Here is a 20,754-nt window from a genome sequence, read left to right on the forward strand (position 1 = left end):
TATTGACAACGCAATGGCTAAAAATGAAAAAAAGACAAACAGAAAAACAATGGTACACATGACACAACATAGTAAACTAAAGAATAAGCAACAGGAATCAAATTAAACATTTAGGAAGTTCTAAACCTGATTATACGATTTAATAACATTGGTGAACATGCATAGCGTATCGTTCTAAACCTGATTATACGATTTTATACATAGTGTATCGATCACAACCTGATTATACGATTAGATCTCATTGGTGAACATACATAGCGTATCGTTATAAACCTGATTATACGATTTGATATCATTAATGAAAAAATATAGCGTATCGTTTTAAACCTGAGTATACGATTTGAAATTATTGGTGAATATACATAGCGTATCGTTCTAAATCTGATTATACGATTTGATGCATGGTGTATAAATTAACCTGCTATACGATTAAATCTCATTGGTGAACATACATATCGTATCATTATTTACCTGATTATACGATTTGATATCATTGAAGAACATACATATCGTATTGTTCTAAACCTGATTATACGATTTGATATCATTGATGATCATACATAGCGTATCGTTCTAAACCTGATTATACGATTTGATATCATTGATGAACATACATAGCGTATCGTTCTAAACCTGAGTATACGATTTGATATCATTGGTGAACATACATACTGTATCGTTCTAAACCTGACTTTACGATTTGATACATGGTGTAACCTGATTATACGATTTGATATCATTGATGAACATACATATCGTTTTGTTCTAAACCTGATTATACGATTTGATATCATTGATGAACATACATAGCGTATCGTTCTAAACCTGAGTATACGATTTGATATCATTGGTGAACATACATAGCGTATCGTTCTAAACCTGACTTTACGATTTGATACATGGTGTAAACATTAACCTGATTATACGATTTGATATCATTGATGAACATACATATCGTATTGTTCTAAACCTGATTATACAATTTGATATCATTGATGAACATACATAGCGTATCGTTCTAAACCTGATTATACGATTTGAAATTATTGGTGAACATACATAGCATATTGTTCTAAACCTGATTATACGATTTGATATCATTGGTGAACATACATACCGTATCGTTCTAAACCTGACTTTACGATTTGATACATGGTGTAACCTGATTATACGATTTGATATCATTGATGAACATACATATCGTATTGTTCTAAACCTGATTATACGATTTGATATCATTGATGAACATACATAGCGTATCGTTCTAAACCTGAGTATACGATTTGATATCATTGGTGAACATACATAGCGTATCGTTCTAAAGCTGACTTTACGATTTGATACATGGTGTAAACATTAACCTGATTATACGATTTGATATCATTGATGAACATACATATCGTATTGTTCTAAACCTGAGTATACAATTTGATATCATTGATGAACATACATAGCGTATCGTTCTAAACCTGATTATACGATTTGATATCATTGATGAACATACATAGCGTATCGTTCTAAACCTGAGTATACGATTTGATATTATTGGTGAACATACATAGCGTCGTGTTCCCATTGTTAGTATGAGTGTGTTTCTACTTGACTAATGTCATTTGAAGATCAAGTTCATGAAGAACATATGTAAGTCGATAATAAACACCAAGAACATATTAAAATTATTTGGCAAAAGGAATGATTTGTCAATATTGGATCAACATATACTAATCATAAATGAAAATATAAACGTGACAGATATCAAACCGATGTACAGTACTATAAAAACGAATTTCTATATATGGGATGAAACCTTAGTTCAGCTCATTCAAAGGCCCGACACATCGTAAGCCTAAAAACATCAATTGGAAACATAACTTCAAAATACTGATGGATTCAGTCGAGGCTTTTACCAGGCAACGAATTCAACACAGGAAAGACGACGTAGATACCTGTTCCATATTGGATGAAGGATGCGAGGTCGTTAAAACAAATCAGATGCAAAGGACAAAATGGATCTGTGAATACCAATGTCAAAACAATCTTGACAGACTCAAAAGTCGCAAATCAATTGTCCGATCGCATGAAACATACGTTGGTGTCCCCAATATAAAGCCTCTCTTCCACACTAACCGAATCAGAATCATGGATAAATAAAGGTCTGTTAAACGTTCTTTTGGAATTTCAATAAAATATGCAGAACTTGAGCTTCAATCACTGTGTTGGATACCTAAACTACATAAGTGTGTTTGTAAATGAATGCTTATTGCGTGGTCTGCGATATGCTCTACAAAACTCTTTCTAATTATTAACAGCAATGGTATCTGCAATTAAAGCAGTGCTTCAAATATTGTTATAATGTTTTGCACACCTATGTTCTTCTTTCTGTGACATTTGAAGATTTTCTCATTTTGTCATAGTGATACACAGCTTGGAGATTTGAAAGCTAAGATTGCATTGACTGATGAAATATATACAAGAACAGAAATCAGAACGAAGGTTGACGGATGCTTGTTAGCTAAGCATAGACAGAGGATCTGTTTATCAATAAAATTGATAAAAAAGCATATTTGAACAAAACTGGAATTTTTAGATGAATTAATATAGGGGATTTTTTCATATTAATCATGTATTATGAACAAGTAAAGTCGTACCGGCTCGAGGTAGGCTGTATTGTTTCGAAGCATAGCCGAGCGCCAATACAGCTGATCGAGATCCAATACGACTGTACAAGGACATACTACACGATTTAAACACCCATTTCATGACACCTTTATCAACTAATGACTTCAAATAATCACCAGAAGATGACTGAGGATAAGAATGACTGAAGGAAGACTATTCATTATCGTTTTAATGCAAGGAATGTCGAACTACCATTAAAATCAACAATAAGCGATGCATGACCCTTTTATTCGCCAATAAAAAAAATCTTTTGAGCCATTCCATTTTTACACAAGATTTATCTTAATTCCAAATGACGTCGCTGACGGAATAAAAATAAATGACAACGGCCAGGTTAGAAATCCACTGACTGGAGTGACGGAGAAACATCTATTCGACGGTAGCTTCAAATTCAGTTTTAAGTTGAAATCCATAAATATATATGTGTGAGCACTTGTTTTAATATTGCATAATTTTAAAACGATATAACCTTTTTTGTTAAATTTAGATTCTGTTAGTATATGTACAAAATGATGTCTGTTTATTTATTTTACAGTTCTTATTAAGTGTAATTCAAACAAAATCCATTTTATGTCAACAATGGCACTAAACAGCATACACTTCAACTTCAGCAAGATGAAAGACCTCTGATGCGGTATTTACACTCGTTAACTTTACTACTTGTCCTTCTGGTAGTGTGTTGCATAGTATAACTATGACCTGTCCAGTAACGGCTGGACCAATGAACTGACCACATAGCTCCATTTGAGAAGTATCTAAGCTGGTGCCCACATGAATGAGCATTTTTGTGAGCCGATCACCTACAACAAAGAATGAAAATTGATACTGATTTAAAAATTAAAGTTTACTTCCGTTCAAATATATCTATAAAATAACTCTATCAAAATACTTAAAATGTAAATGGCATTTCAACCTCACACATTTTGTATCATAGTAAATTAATATTTCAAGAGAACTTATAACACCTTTGGCGGGGACTTTGGGTACTGACTTAGCTTATTTGGTGTATCTTATAATCACTAAAAGCTGTTCATTAAGTATGAATCGACATTATGATTTTGTACACAACGTATTTTCTCTATCCCTTAAAAAACTGTTCATAAATATAATATGCATGAAGCTATTCAAAATATAAAATGGAAAATGGAAATGAGGAATGTGTCAAAGAGACAAATACTCGACCAAAGAGCAGAAAACAGCCGAAGGCCTAGCCACCAATGGGTCTTCAAGAAAACGAGAAAATCCCGAACCCAGAAGCGGGCTTCATCTGGCCCCTCAATAAACATGTGTACTAGTTCGGTGAATATGTACGTCATACTAAACTCCAAGCATATAAATGAACTATAAGTAAAAAAAATACAAGACTAACAAAGGCCAGAGGCACCTGACTTGGGACAGGCACAAAAATGTGGCGGGGTTAAACATGTTTTTTTTAGATATCAACCCTCCCCCTATATCTCTAGCCAATGTAGAATAAACAAACACACAGAAATACGCACAGTAAAACTTAGTTTAAAAGAAATCCGATTCCGATTTCAGAGTAGGTAACAAAAGAAACTAAGCAAAAGGACAATGATACATTCATTAACAAAGGACTTCTTACTGACATGCCAGCTCCAGACTTCAATTAAACTGAATGAAAGATTACGTCTTCATCATATGAAAAGCAAGCACAATCCTTCCCGTTAGGCGTTTATTATCATACCATCATAAAACATAGGAGAAGTCAAAAACATAACCCGTATCATGCCAACAACTTGTTTTAGAACAAATGTGTTTATTTCCGATGCAAAGACCCTATGAGTGAATCAATATTAATACCAGCATATGTCATCTTAAAAAAAAATGACATGACAACAGTATCGTAACTATATTCCTTTTGAATAAGTCTGTTTAAAGGTTTGGTTAGCTTTTGAGGTGAATGCCGACATTTCGACATTTTTGCTTTGTATAGAATAATGCCATAAAAGATTGGATGTGAAATATTTGAACGTATAAGGTATCTGCATGTTGATTTGTTTTATGAATAATGTCCTTGTATTGATGATAAAATTTAGTAAATGTTTTGACTATCGAAAACTCTGCTGTAATACTTTTTTAGTATTACAGAGATTTCTTTCGTTTAAAAAAAATACGTTGTTTCGTTGTTTCATACACGAACGAATCGAACAAGTTGAGATATATAAACACCATAAGATGCTGACAAGGGAACGTCAACATTTAAAATGGATAATCAACAATAGTAAATGAAAAATCATCTCTTTTATCATAAATTTTGGAAAGCACAGTGTTCATTGTTAGTATTAGCTGTATGTAAGTTCAGTTCAATAGGATATTTTATGCATGACAATTATCGATAGAGGGTAACCACGATATGTATTATTAAATATGTTAGCGAAGAGGTTGTAATTGAAATTAATTTCAAATTTCAGATATCAGCTCAGTAGTCAGTTTATCGATCCTGACATAATTTTTAGCACACATTTCTTTTTTTTAATACACCGTTGACAAATTTAGAAATTATAAAAAATTAAGGTTACAGTATCCTCTGGCAAAATTAACCTAAAATTGATTTGGCTATTATTTTTAGGTTATTTTGGTTATATCCTGTTGTAATCGAGTAGTTGGATGTCCTCGTTTTCTTCAGTTTGAGTGTTTCTGATAAAGAGAAAAACAGGAAAGCGGTATCGACGCACACATCTGATATAGTATTTATATTTTCAAGGGATGTCAACTCGTTGAAGATTTGGTTATCGAGTACTCTTTGGATTTACCGAGCTATACTCGAGTACTCGCTAGGAAAAGCATCTTTAAAATGGAAACACAAAATTATACCCAGTTTACGTATTATGGGACGCTATCTTATGGACGTAAAACTATTAACATTATTACCCAATAAATAATAGTCCCAGGAAGTTATACCATAAGTAATAGTTCATTTACTACATGTACCAATTTTGTAAACTGGCAATGATCTGATCAATTAATTAATAAACATCTATAGAAAAATGATTACTCAAACAATAGTATATGGGAATCGTAAAAAACACATTTAATGATCAACAAAGAGGTGTTGATTAGAACTTATTGATGCCTTTAACCATTTTTTGAGGTATAATCCTGTAAGCTTTTTCTGTGACGAGTCGATTTCTCAACTTTGTTACGTATTTAACAGTCCTGCTGATGAAAATATTTGCTCTGACGGTACAGATATACTGGAATGACTAAGTATGACACGATAAGTTAAAAGTGTAAGCCTTGGTAAGGTGCTCTTGTTCATAGCCTACCTACGTCGCAGGAATTTTAAATGACAATTAAACGCAAACATTCGAAACGGATTTTAATTTTGATTAATTTTGATTAATATTTAATTTCCCCGGGAGGTGCTCTTAATAAAAAATACTATTTCTTTAAGAAGGCAACAACATTCTAACAGGAAACCGATTAGTCGAGTATCATTTTTGGTATTCGATACTCGGTACTACCGAGCGATACTCGAGTACTCGAGTACTCGTTGACATCCCTAATATTTTCATTTGCAAATTATTGTACGTATATTTATATTTATACACCTGTTTTATGTCATGATATGTTTACTAACCGTATGCATCTAACCGATTTGTACTGACCACCTTCTGTACCGTGTATACTTGTTCCAGATTGACCCGCCAGAAAGGTTCGCGTTTGCTATTTGTATGTACTTATTTGTACTCGTTGTACGTATATCTATATTTATACACCTGTCTTATAACATAATAGTTTTACTTACCACAACAATGTATCCGATTTGTGCTGACCACTTTCTGTATCTTGTACACTTGTCCGAGATTGACCCACCAGAAAGGTTCGCGTTCCGTATTTGTATGAAACATGTTGTTAAATTCTTTAATTCCGTCAACCCCTGCTCCAGGTTTGCACACGACAACGTTGTGACAGTCAAATGGAGTGCTTTGACCAGTTCCTTTGTTTTGAGACACAAGAGATGCTTTTCCTATATTAATAGTCAATACATATGATTACACATCATTTAAAAATACTAACATAACAATTATCTGATTGAATTTCGACAGAGCTACATTGTACGATTGACTACTAGCCATCTGAGTACATGTTAATGATCTTGCAAAATTGATGTTTAGATGTTATATCGATTTTACTTGATATCGAACTAAATTGAAAAATGTCAATCAAATTGAATTACCAATAAAAAAGGGCGAAATGTTAAACTATAAGCCTGTCTAATTGGATAATTATTTCATTTGTAATTATAAATTATGCAATAAGATGTATTTTGAAATACTCGTATATTTTTGATTATATGATATCGCCTATGATAATGCTTTTTTTGTGCTGAAAACAGGCTATACTGTACCGTTTGCAATAAAATGTTTAAAAATATACTACAACGTCAAATTAGACATATAAACATATATTTATCAAAAAAAGCGAAGAGAATACCATGGACCAATCAAAAATCCTAAGTGGATGGAAAACATAAAAACAAAACAAAATCGATAAAGAGACAGACCATAAAAGTCATCAACCACTGCACTACGAAATTCAATTCTTAATCGGGGATAAATTCATGTGTTCAGGAAGGATAGATAGTTCTTACCCCACTAGTGGTATCCGTCATATGGCTAAGGACAAGTAAAACTCCCTTGGTGTTAAATTGATTCGGTGATGTCTTCAACGAAGAAAGTATATCATCGTATGTCGAGCAATTATGTGTAAACTCAAAAACAACACGGACAGTTTTTAATCGATCTGAGCCTAAATTAGATGCACATGATTGTTATGAAGAAAACTGCGTTTATAAAAGATTCCCATATAAGAGCGACAGCCATTTACCAAAATGATTAGCGACACACACATAAAATGTTGTCTTGTACATTGAATTACAGTTGTGCGAGCATGCTGCACGATTTAAACGTTTAATGTAGTGTCTATTTTGTAAAATATGTATGAAATGAATATCAGGCGCAGCAATACATCAGTCGTGGAAATATTCAACTCGGTACTGATGATTGACGAGACAAACATATTATACAACACTTTAGAATATGCCATCAATCAGAGGTTGTTACCTGTATTCAGTGAGTTCGAAATTTTTCGTACTTTAATACATGTGTTGTAGATAGCATATCTCCGATCTACTCGTTTGATTTAGTGCACATAACGATTAAAACAATTACATAAAACAAACGAATAAGTTTATTGGTTGTTTCACTATTTTAACCTGTTGATACTGTTCTTGTTTTCTGGTTGTTTCCATATTTTAACCTGTTGATACTGTTCTTGTTTTCTGGTGCTTTCCAATCGACGTATATCAACAGTCTCCATAATTATTGTCTTTTTTTTTTTAGTAAAGAACATAAATTTGCCTCCTTTCGGGAGAAGTATATTTAAATGATCACCAGATAAAAAAAGGTTTGTGATTAGCTGTTAAAGTCCCGCCCTTAAACAAGCACTTCACCAAGGGCAGTAGAGGTTTGAATCATTTCTAACGTCGTTCAACTGTATTCCTATGACAGTAACTATCTAGTTCAGTTTATTATCATGGTGGATCATCGGTATATATTTCCTCATATAGAGTTTTTTATACTTTGCCAAAATGAAGAATTTTCAATGTTTTTTTTTTTAATATAATATAAGTATTGGTAGCTGTGCTATTTATCAAGCTAGAAGTCGTACAAAATTGCCCGAATTTGTATAGATTGTTCATGTCCGAATTTGTATAGATTGTTCATGAAAATAAAAATAAATATGAGAAGATAGGTTTTGTAACATGATTTAAAAAAAAAAAATAATAACAAAATAGTTTCATCGAAATTAAAAGATGATCTAAAAGGTCTTGTTTAAGGGAATTATGGTAAATGTTTATCACATAATCTGATCTATTATCTGAGTGCATATGTAGTTTTATATGAAACCTACGTGTTCTCCATTGAACAAAGACTTCTAACAGTAGAACGCATGTGTAAGTCTGACTTTGTGGAATACATATTTCACTGACGGTACAGGCATGGCCTTTGCACGAACCAGCTAGATCCTGAAAAATGATAAGAAAAAAATTACATAAATGCTTATATTTTCTATCTTGTATTTTTATTATTCCACCCAAATTTATATTGTTTCAGCACTGGTGAACTGTTTTGACTTTGTAGTATTATTATGGTATATCTTTCACAAAAACAGTTTTTATTAAGACACAATGGATATATGTTTGAGAATCACAGTAAATTTAAATTGGTCGAACAATAAATGGTATTGATTGTCTCTAGACACATATATAACAAAAAGACATACATGTATATTAATAATGTCACCATTCAGGTAATGTTATTGAAACACAGCTGATATTCCAATATTCCTTTAAAACTTGTTATTCGATCGTTAAACGATAAAAACAATAATGACCTTGGGTTTATTTTATATTGATTAGGTGTAGTAATAGCAAATGACGCATTATTGTCATTGTATAGATACTTTATTTATTTTGTTTTGTCTAAATAAGTTACATTCATTGATATACATGTGTGATACCGACTAGGGTGCCCATGAAACATTTGTCGTTATTGCCTTTTATTAGAGAAGCTTAAGATAATTTTGAAGTAAAACAGATTGAAATTTTCAAAGATAATACAATAACAGTGCTAGTTATATGACGATCACAATATGTATTTGGATATAGTACAGAGGAATTTGCTTCTCATGGGACCGGTAGGTGGTTTCCACGGAGCTTGTAATACACTAAATGCCTTTACACTGAAATTAGTCTAAGGTGTTAAAACTTGACTAGTCATAGCTTGTAAAAAGTCAGTCACATTAAAAAAATCAACAAATAATTATAACAGCGACCAATTTAAAACGTAGCCAATTTTGTACATTCATATTTGATTGCTCTATGTAGCATAAAATTGAGAAAGGAAATGGGGAATGTGTCAAAGCGACAACAATCCGACCATAGAGCAGACAACAGCCGAAGGCCACCAATGGGTCTTCAATGTACCGAGAAACTCCCGCACCCGTAGGTGTCCTTCAGCTGGCCCCTTAAAAAATATGTATACTAGTACAGTGATAATGGAATTCATACTAAACTCCGAATTATACACAAGAAACTAAAATCAAAAATCAAAAATCATACAAGACTAACAAAGGCCAGAGGCTCCTGACTTGGGACAGGCTCAAAATTGCGACGGGGTTAAACATGTTTATGAGATCTCAACCCTCCCCCTATACCTCTAGCCAATGTTGAAAAGTAAACGTATAACAATACGCACATTAAAATTCAGTTCAAGAGAAGTCCGAGTCCATGTATAGATAAAAATAAATATATGCTGTATCAGTTTTAATTTAAATTTTCTCAACGTATATTTGATTAAATGATGTAGTGTGTACAATGATAAAACGTTGGTTTTGCGAAATACATATATATTAGGCTAGAAAAATCCAAAATACCTATACAACCTACGGAAAACTGCATTTCGATTATAAAAGGCCAATTCAAAATACATCTGGTGTTGCGATGTGTATAGCATAACTTAAACTGACAAATATTGATAGTAAGTGATTTTTTTCACTTGATAGTGTTGAACAACTATTTTATCGTATTTACCTTTTGAAGACTCGAGGCCGCAACAAAGCTATTTCCAACACTCTTAAGGAATTCATCCTTATTTCCTACGGGTTCAGCATCATTTATCTGACAAGTGTAAGACCGTGCTATAAAGTTGATCGATTTACATATTTTAATTCTTGAGCAAAGTTGTGCACATAATGACCACATTGGCATAGATACCTCAAACAACACGTGGCGACTATATATTTTGTCTTTTTGTTTTCTGATAACGATGATTTCACATAATGTCGACACGAAAAGAAAAACTATCAAAAAGGACAAATGAAACATTGTGTTTCAATTCACACACATTGAAAGTTATAATGTTACTTCCTCTGTGTTTAATGTTTGCTTTTGTACAAGCTTTTGCATGTATTCAGGATTTCCGTGTGTTCACGCTCTGCATGTATTCCAGCTTTGCGTTTGTCCAAGAGGACCGTTTCGTTACAGTAACATAGCACAAAACCATCTGCTCGTTTATATAGTTATAAGATTTATTAATATGTTTATGTGTCATTTTACAATTGCCATCAATCTTATAAGAAATAATCCTAACAAAAGAGAAAATACTTATAAAAGAGAAAATGCTGATGAAACTTTAATAATAAATGAAGTAAAATTTCAGTATTGTATTAAGTCGTTGATGTGATTTGACTATTTTGTGAATCTTTTCTTATATAATATGCCGTAGTTATTTTAGAGAGAATAACATATTAAACGATTAATATACAAAAGGAACAGACTGTTCTTTTTAAGATCATCCTTTTAGCAATTGCTTTGATCAGTCTTGAGTAGATTATATTCATTGTCATTACAAATGCACATTAATGCCCTGAAGTGGTGATCGTATGCAATTATTAACAAATCAATACTGCAGGCAAACGTGCTGTGGGTTATCTAGATGAATCCCTTCATATTGTGCATATTGCATGTACCTAAATGTGTTTGTTGTTGAAAATAGAACTATGTAATTTGCACACAAAATACACCATTAATTAAAACAAAAACTACTGTTTTAAAACAAACAAAAAAACTTACAAATACATTTAACTAACAGCCCGTTCTAGTATTCCTTTTATCAAAACCGCGGTCTTTTTGGAAAAATAATGGATGGAAAAATCAATCTTAAAGCATTGCATTAAAAAATTTAAAAATGAAATATTGGAAAAATTCAGCTATTAAAAAAAAATAAGAATAAGCTGAAAAATAAGAATAATACTGATAACAAACAGATTGCTTCATTTATGACACCATCACAGAAAAAGCCCACCGAAGCCTTGTGTTTTTTCATCGAAATCTCAACATCAGCGCAAAATTGACTAAAGAGCATACCAATAAATTGTTAGTAAGACCGCAAATAGAATACGCCACAACAGTATGGGACCCGTACTTGCAAAAACACTTGGATAAAATTGAAAAAGTGCAAAGACGAGCTGCACCGAATGTAACCAGTAGACATAGAACTAGATCAAGTGTCAGCAACATTATACCTTAATTAGGATGGAAAAGCCTACAAACTAGACGAAGAGAAGTTCGACTCATCATGTGTTACAAAATAACAAATGACCTTGCAGCCATAGAACAAGAGTAAATACCTACAAAAAAAAACAAGAAGCTCTAGTCGAACAAGAAATGATACATTCATATTACAGCCAGCCACTAAATACTATAGGAAATGGTCCATTCACGTAAACACCGTCAAGGGTTGGAACAAACTGCCTCCTGGTGTCGTCACAGCACAGTCTCTTGAGATATCCAAATCTCAATGGACCAAACATTCTAAGTAAATCAACTCAACAATTTGTTTATAACCAGGTTTAAATCATTCACAACTTGCCAGACTATTCATAATGTTCAATGTGGGCAGTATTTGGAAGAAGAAGATATTTTACGAAGTCTTTTTTTTTTTTCATTGTTGAGCGTTTGGACAACTGTTTCAAGACTTCGACATTTGCATAATGAGGTAACTGAATTCTGATTTTTGCGTTATCAACAAATACTGGCTATTCAAACTGATTATTAATAAGACAAGTTCTTAATTTTAAATTGGTGAATGACTTATAATGTGAATATAACATGTATAATAACTGCAAGTGGTAATTTTCACATGTTGCAATTCTTTCAACTGAATTTTCAAATAATTGAAATCTAGAACTGCGCGATCGTTTGAGCGATCAATTAACGATGTATTACGTGAGAAAGATGCTTCGTAAGTATTCACGTGATTTTGATACATTCAGTCTGTTGGATCGAGAATTAATTCGGCTATTTTGAGTGAGTGTTTCTCTTCTGAGATTAGGTCATTTATTTTCATTAGAAAATGAAATTTAAGAACTGGTAACATACGACTTTAGTGGACGTTATGATGGAAGTACGTAGTCAGCTGATTTTGTCTTCTTCAGACCAGATATGTTATTAAAAAACAATCAAATACCTCATTTGAAGGATAGTTGGCAGTAATAGTTATCAAAAGTACCAGGATTATAATTTTATACAGCTGGCTATTGTGACATGATTGAAATTTGTCTTAATTGATTCACACAGTGTCACATGCCGAGCAGGTAGCTGGTTCCTTGTTGAAGTAGAATGTCATGCTTCTTTTGATTATAAGTGGTTCTTTCGGTAGGTTTTTACCGGCATATTTATGAAAACAATGCGCGTCTTTAAGATCTTATTTTCCAGAAAGAGAGGATCAAGTCTGCTATAAAATATCTACAGTTGGTGCCAAAAGGAATACCTACAACATATTGATAAAGTTTATGGCCTTAACGTACATAAATATAATCAAGCAGAAAATTAACAGCTTAAATCACCTTATCGCACCTCTAAGAAGTATGTCTCGCACATTAACCTCTCTCATTACAGAAAAAAGGTTTCAAATGACTTGCAGCAAACATATTTGTATTTAGATTTGCCAAACGACTATTTAATTAAATAGGAAAACTGTTGTTTGATAAGTATGTCTAAAAGTGCAGTGTGAAGAATTGCCAAAATTGTCACCAGAATCAAAAGGACCATCAACAAATTGTTTACACTCCAAACAATTGTTAACTCCGCTATTTTAATATGTGTTATTGCAAAAGTTAATGAAACGTTCTTTGATAATAGTAAAGGTACTAGTTAAAAGCACTGAAATATTAGCTGTATACAACTTACTAGAGGTTAAAATGAAACGATATTTTACTGGTTTTTGTATAGTTTAGGTAACCAATACATAGTAAGGACCTTCAAATAGTTAGAAGAGGCATTAAGGTCTGATATGGTTATGATATGATTATTTACCTTATGATTCTCTGTCGATTGCACAGACTTGCATGTAGAAGAGTTTTTAATTTTATTTTTAAGAATATCCTTGAAGTATTTACGGCATACCACCATGACATTTTTCTTTCCATGTGACAAGCAGTGTGTCACTGTTTCTAACCGAAACGACTAACTGTACAATGGATAAACATGCATGTAAGCGGGATCCCAACCCTCTCATAACCTTGAACAGTGGTGTAACAGTACAAACTAAGAACGAACTATAAACATCAGTTTAATAAGGCATACATATAACTCATCAGATGGATAGAAATACAAATACTAAGCCTTTTACAACTGATTTCTATATGTCGTTCACATGTTGTACTGTTACACTACTGTCCCAGGTTAGGGGAGGTTTGTGATTTCACTAACATGTTTAACCCCACTACATTCTGTATGTGTTGGCCTGTCCTAAATTAGGAGTCTATAATTCAGTGGTTGCCGTTTGTTGCTGTGTTACATACATGTGTTGCGTTCTCTTTGTGTTAACATTAATAAGGTCGTTAGATTTCTCTTGTTTTATATTTGTGATTTCGGAGCTTTTTATTGCTGACTTTTACCAAGAACTTCTAACCCTTGTTGGGCTCGTCTGTTTGTTTTTCTTTTTGTTCAGCGATGTGTGTTGGGGTTTTATGTTGCGTGCAGCTGAAGCACAAAACCCTATGTGGGATTATATCACTGCGTTGAGGACCCATCGGTGGTGTTGGACTATTTGTTTTGTTAATTAATCGGGTTGTTGTCTTTTTTTTTATCAATTTCCTTTTCCTTCTTTTGTGTGTTATCCTCAAAAATCTTACTGTTGATCATGAGAAAGAAAACACAAATATTAATCAAGGCATTTTATCATCACATTTGTACCTTTATTTTCTGTGTTAAATTATCCTGCTATTGATGCAGAGTGTATTTACAATTTGTTTTATGAATAGCGTTCGTGTACCTTAACGAACATCATATAGTAAAATGTATCCATTAAACGTGGGTAAAAATTTAAACATATAAATTGACTGTCACGTGACTTTAAACAAGTTACCTGTATACTATGTTCATGTTGAAATGTGTTATAACTTACCTTTCATTTGGAGGAACTACAAAATAATTGTTATATTCAATAGACCGCCAAAATGAAGAATCTACAATCATTTAACGTTTTATAATAATGTTAAGTTTTGATACTTAGAAAATTCAGAATTAGTCACTCAAGAAAAAAGCTCTTAAAACAAAAGAAGGTACTGTTATAGTTTTTATCTTTATTTCTATCTTATGCAACATACATTAATTGTTAATATTTGTGTATGCTTATTAATTCATAAAGGTGAAAAACATACCACCTCTTTCTTTTGAGAATTGAAAATTAACTTGGTTCATTTCACCGCACAAATTCATTATAAAAGAGAAAGTCTATAACAGCTTGTGATATTTCAAAGACTGGAAATATATATGGACCCTAGCGTTTGCGCACGTTTAAACTAATTATAATAGCAGGTAGTTCTCAATCATAATAACAAGTAGTATTGATGTCATGTTTGTATATTTCGAGACGATGCAGATAAAGAAAGGATGTGTTCTGTGTTGTTTGCTTCGACACATATACGTCTTTTTGTCTGTATGAATACCTGGTATCATTTAAATATCATTATAAAATGTTATCAATTCGTTTGACGTGTTTGTATTGTTAAGTTAACCTACTATGACTTAATTGGGAATTGAGTCAATTGTATATGTACACTCAATTGTCTTATTTGGTTAAATTTAACTACATACAGGGGCATAACATTAATAAGACGATCAAAAGACTTTGACACAATACATCGGTAGAAAATTTTTTAAATGACTGAATACGTAATGGACACAAGTGCAAATATATTCTGAATTAATGATCAGAATTTGGCTAACCTGAAATATGTTAGAATTGTTTAATTATTCTTGTTTTTTTATTGTAAGTGAATCGTTACTTTCATTAACCATATTTAAACAAATTAAAGTTACTACTGTAACAGCAAAAGTAAAATCACAAACATACTGAATTCCGTAGAAAATTCAAAACGGAAAGTTCGTAATCAAAAGGCAAATTCAAAAGGTCTTATGAAGTACCCAATGACTATAGATCTCACAAATATCTCTACCTAAGTATTGAGATTATTTTATGTAACTTTACAAAATTTGGAACTTCACTAATTTTCGAAGAGTTTCTCCTAAATGGTGGAATCTTCAAAATATTACATTTGACGTAAAAATTGTCACATTGAATATAACTATCGTTAACGACTGTCAGAACTATGTAGGAATTTGACCAACATTGGCCTTATACTCGCAATATCTCATCGTTATTTGCCAGGTTTTCTTTTAATATGGAAGTCTGAACGTAAAAACAACTCTACATGGGATAATGTCATTTTGTAAGACAGCCTCAACATTCATAGCAACAACGTTATATTCAGATGCTTATACTATCTTATATATTCACATGTAGTTATGCTCAACTGCAGTGTGGATTTTTGATTTTGCCATGTGATTATGGACTTTCCAAATTGATTTTCCTCTGAGTTCAGTATTTTTGTGATTTTACTTTTTACTAAGAAATCTAAATTGATTAGCAGAATTTGTTATCAACAACCGGCGCAGTTTATACAGAAAAAAATTATACCCTTGTACATTATCTTGTGTATGTTTTATTTGCAAGTGAATTTATAATAATTCGCTATGCGTTTCAGAGCATGCAGACATATTAGGCAGAAGGAGAAAAACTATCTCACCAAACAAGGATCAGTTGATCACACAAAGGCACCCATGTTAACGGGAACTACATATACCCTTTTATACTGCAGACTTGGTGTGATGTCCATAGCAGAGGTCAGCCAATCGTTATCTGTTCAATCAGAAGAAATAACATAAGTAATGTTTTCCCCTGAAAACAGAACAAGTTTACCTTTAAGACAGCAATTATACAAATGGTTAATACAACATTTCGCTGAAGGTAGGTACATACTTTACAGGTTGTGGTTATACATAACACATATGAATTTTACACATAGAGTGATTATATTAAGTTAAGGTGTGATGCTCATTCCGCAAGGCATTGCGTTCTGAATAAATTGCTAACTGGTTGGGTAGCTCTCATTATTAACGAGATGGTTCAATTATTATTTAATTGAAATGGTTGCTTTTTCACCCAACCCTTTGTTCATATGGTAAACCTAAGCACGTACCGTATAGCGGGTGTAAAATTTCGCGATTTAATTAAAAAAAGGTATGGAAAATATTTGGCAGTTTTTGTATCGACGGATTCAAAACTTTTATCAACATCTTTGCATGTGCCGTTTTAAATTGGCGGCATTTATTTTGGCGATTTTGTTCTATCCACGAATATAGAAACTCAGGTCATTTTTCAGTGTGGTTACATTTAGGTAAGCAATGTGAAAATAATTTGTTCCTTAGTTGTAAAACGACTCCGATAAAGAATCCCGACTAAATTACATTATCTGGAACTTTTGATTGTTTTATATCTTTGTTGAACTGTCTCATGTTTCTCTAGGTGTGAACCCATTAGTAAGGACATTGCCAGAAAGCACATTCAGAAAATAGTTTATATTCAACACCATTAGATGATGAAATTTGTTTATTGGAAATTTGAGCACTTTAATTGCCACAATAAGGTATTTTGTTCATTTTGGTCATACAACTTACATTTATTATGACAGCATTTTACCTAGTAAGGAATATGACCGTTTTTATCCATTCGTTTTTGGTGTTTGATCTTTTGGGTTTTCCAATTTGATTAGGGACTTTCCGTTTTAAATTTTCCTTAGAGTTCAGTATGTTGTGATTTTACGTTTTACCATTGAGTCATATAAGAATTCAAAATGTCACTGAACATGCAATTTTAAACCAGTTAAGTATTAAAGTAATACACTTGAGGAATATACACATTTATCTACGTAAACTTAGTTATTCCACAGAAGTATGGTTAATACCAACACCTTCCCTTTTTGAATTAAAAGAGAAAATGGAGATATACTCTCCATTCTTTGGTTTGTAAGTAAGAAGGCAAAGACGTGATTGAATGTTTCAATATGCGAATATGTTTTAACAATTGAACATATCAATTAAGCAAATGCCGTAATCTGTTTTATTTATCTGCTTTAAACTTGTATACTTTTCAAAACAAACACGAACTTAATTCTTTCTTTGTATTCTTTTATGTACGGATATCAAAGACATCCTACTCATATATGACAATAACATTTATGTCACTGAATATTTGATACTATTTATATGTCTTAGTATTTGACTACCTACTTTTCAATTTGTCAATGAAGAATACATAAATTTATAAAAAAAAACAGAATTAATAAATATAGGGGATGATTAGACGCCATTGTATTAACAAGTCGTATTGATATGCTGATAAAATTTAATATATACACATGGAAAAAAGTATTGCAACACCTTGATTTTTTAAAAGTTGAAAAATCATTCTCTTATTTTGGATGGAATATGATAAAATATTTGTAAAATAATATTGAAACGTAGTTAATGATCACATTAGCATTAAAACGAACAAAAAATTCATAAAAAAAAAAAAGTTTTATCTAACCAAAATTTTTATAACAAAATGAAGTGTTTTTTGTACAAAAAAATGCATTTTACAAGTATTGCTGTAGTTGAACTTTACAATGTCAGACATTTAAAAATTAATCTTAAGATGATTGTTCACATCATGGTTGATCGTTATACGCCAAAGAATTAGTACTTTGTGCGCAGCCTCCATTCAAACGACTAACCGCATCTTAACGTCTTTAGATTCCTGCCATAAGTCGACCAATGTGTTGCTAAGGTAGCAGCAACCATTCTTGACGAAGGGTATTGTTTATTTCATGACGTGTTCGAACTGGGGTGTCCTTTCGTGCACTTTACGCCCAATCGTGTCCCATATATGCTCGATATGGTTCAAATTCGGACTACGATTGTGCCAAGGAAGATAAACCGAATTCCATTGGAACAATGGATCTTCCTCAACGACGCTAATTTCCAACTTTGGCGAGTTATGCACTATATTAGATACGGTAATCTGTATGTCTGTTCGTATGCAAAGGTTCCCGAAATCGCATTATCGCACAATAACCAGAAGCGATGAGACATCTCGAATAGTTCTTGTTTAAAGTCTCCTGTATGGTCATCACTCTCTCTTTAGGATTGTATTGTTTGCAATGGATATCCTTCTGACCAACCTTCATTATGCTTGATTTTCACTAACAGATGTTATAGGGGGTCTTTTTGACCACGGAAGGTCTTTAACATCACTTCTTGCTTGATTTTTATTCTCAAAACGACTTATACTGGAAGGGTGACGACCAACATTACGTGCAATTGTCGCAGCGACGTACCTGCTTCCCTCATGCTGATTATCTGCCATCTTGCTGCAGTTATGAGTTGTTGATGACCAATTACAAGTTGTCAAGCACATACATTTATAAACTTGGTTATTTTAAGTGTTGAAAACAATGAGGATAAAAACAGCTGTTTACGAGTACAGTAGCTGCATGTGCAGATAAGAACTGATAGAGTCGATATTTATTGATTAAAATCAGGTGATATTTGAATAATGTTTAATTAGTTCTATTTCAACAAATTATTTAACAAAAAAATTAAAAGTGTTTTTTTAATTTGAATTTCAATTTGGTGTTGCAATACTTTTTTCCATGGGTATAATTTAAATCAAGCAAAATAAACGTGACTTTATCATTTGCAGTTGATCATTCAAAGACCTTGTAATTTAAACTTCTCAAAAAAAATTCTAACCAAAATTGATTATAAGCTAATTTTAAGATATTCAAGTACACGTTTATAATATTGTTTATAATATTCTTTTTTCTCCTGCTGTGTATATTTGTGCAAAATATGCTGATTTTATTTTGATGTATCATCATTTAAAACTACCTAAAATAAATGAAACCTACATTGTATAATCCCAGATATTTAAGAAATTATTCTTCAAATCTTTTTCTTTTGCTTAACATTTAATTTACAGTCAACATAATACTCATACTGGTTATATTTATACTTATATTTGTGTTTTTTTATAAGATTGAAGATTCTTTAATTAACCTATTGTATGAAGCAATACAAAACATTTGTTACTTCTACTTTACTATTCTTGAATTTTACCATATGTTTACTGCAATTTAAATGAACAAAGTTCTGTTTACCACTAGTATGTATATATGATATATTTAAGCATATTTCAGAAACAACAAACATATTAGTTTCTAACCTGTTAGACGACGAGAAATTAGTCATTTGGTTTTATGACGTCGTTGATATTATTGGTATTAACGAGGAACATAGAAAGGCATGTCAACAAGCATGGATAATGCATGAGATTCTGTTGACTCTCCTCCTTAAAAATACCTACTACTTTATTGGAAGCTCAATTGAAGGCACAATTTCATCAGGTGAGACCTTATCAGAATTTATCGGATTCAAATGAAGTTTTTCCCTAACTGTTAATTTTTTCTCTATTTGTGTATTCATTACTGGATCAAAACTGTAATACTTTGATGTATATTTTACCAAGTCATTTTGCCTTTGTTTACCTATGAAATATGCATTACGTGAAATTTTGATCAACTCAACCTTTAATTATATTATATCAAGGTGTACATGCAATCGAAATATATACATTGAATTTAGAGTTCATTAGTAAATGTTGTATAAAAAAACTACTGTGGAGTCATCTGTCAACGTGGATGCCTATTCTAGTGCATTGAGGAAAATATCTTACTGGGGATATTTGATTTCGAGGTGTTGTCAACGTATGCCAGCAGAATATTGATACTTCATGGAACATGGAAACCCATAGTTTTTGGTGGGGTTTTTGTTGCTTATTCTTTAGTTTTCTATGTTGTGTCATGTGTACTATTGTTTGTCTGTTTTTTCTACATTTTTTTAGCCATGGTGTTGTCAGTTTGTTTTCGATTTGTGAGTTTGACTGTCCCTCTGGTATCTTTCGTCCCTCTTTTAAATTCTAATTAACCTTACCAACGATATCAAAAATATGTGCATTTCGATTAACACTTAACTTACATACTAGAAATTGTCTATTAACCGATTACTTTTTTTTTTATTCGAACAATAGGTGATTTTACTTC

At 32.2% G+C, this 20,754-nt stretch overlaps 1 protein-coding gene across 1 annotated transcript; it reads right to left on the bottom strand.

The window, feature by feature from the left end:
• Window positions 1-3,179: 3,179 nt before the first annotated feature.
• LOC134718228 (fucolectin-1-like) lies at window positions 3,180-19,019 on the bottom strand. The gene is made up of 4 exons (XM_063580722.1): window positions 18,861-19,019; window positions 8,617-8,731; window positions 6,449-6,670; window positions 3,180-3,479 (listed from the first exon to the last, which is right to left on the bottom strand). The coding sequence occupies exons 1-4, from the start codon at window positions 19,017-19,019 to the stop codon at window positions 3,265-3,267; spliced, it is 711 nt and encodes a 236-aa protein (XP_063436792.1). The 3' UTR covers window positions 3,180-3,264.
• Between the last annotated feature and the right edge of the window lie 1,735 nt (window positions 19,020-20,754).

Source organism: Mytilus trossulus, chromosome 5, assembly GCF_036588685.1.
Source record: "Mytilus trossulus isolate FHL-02 chromosome 5, PNRI_Mtr1.1.1.hap1, whole genome shotgun sequence".
Taxonomy (NCBI): domain Eukaryota; kingdom Metazoa; phylum Mollusca; class Bivalvia; order Mytilida; family Mytilidae; genus Mytilus; species Mytilus trossulus.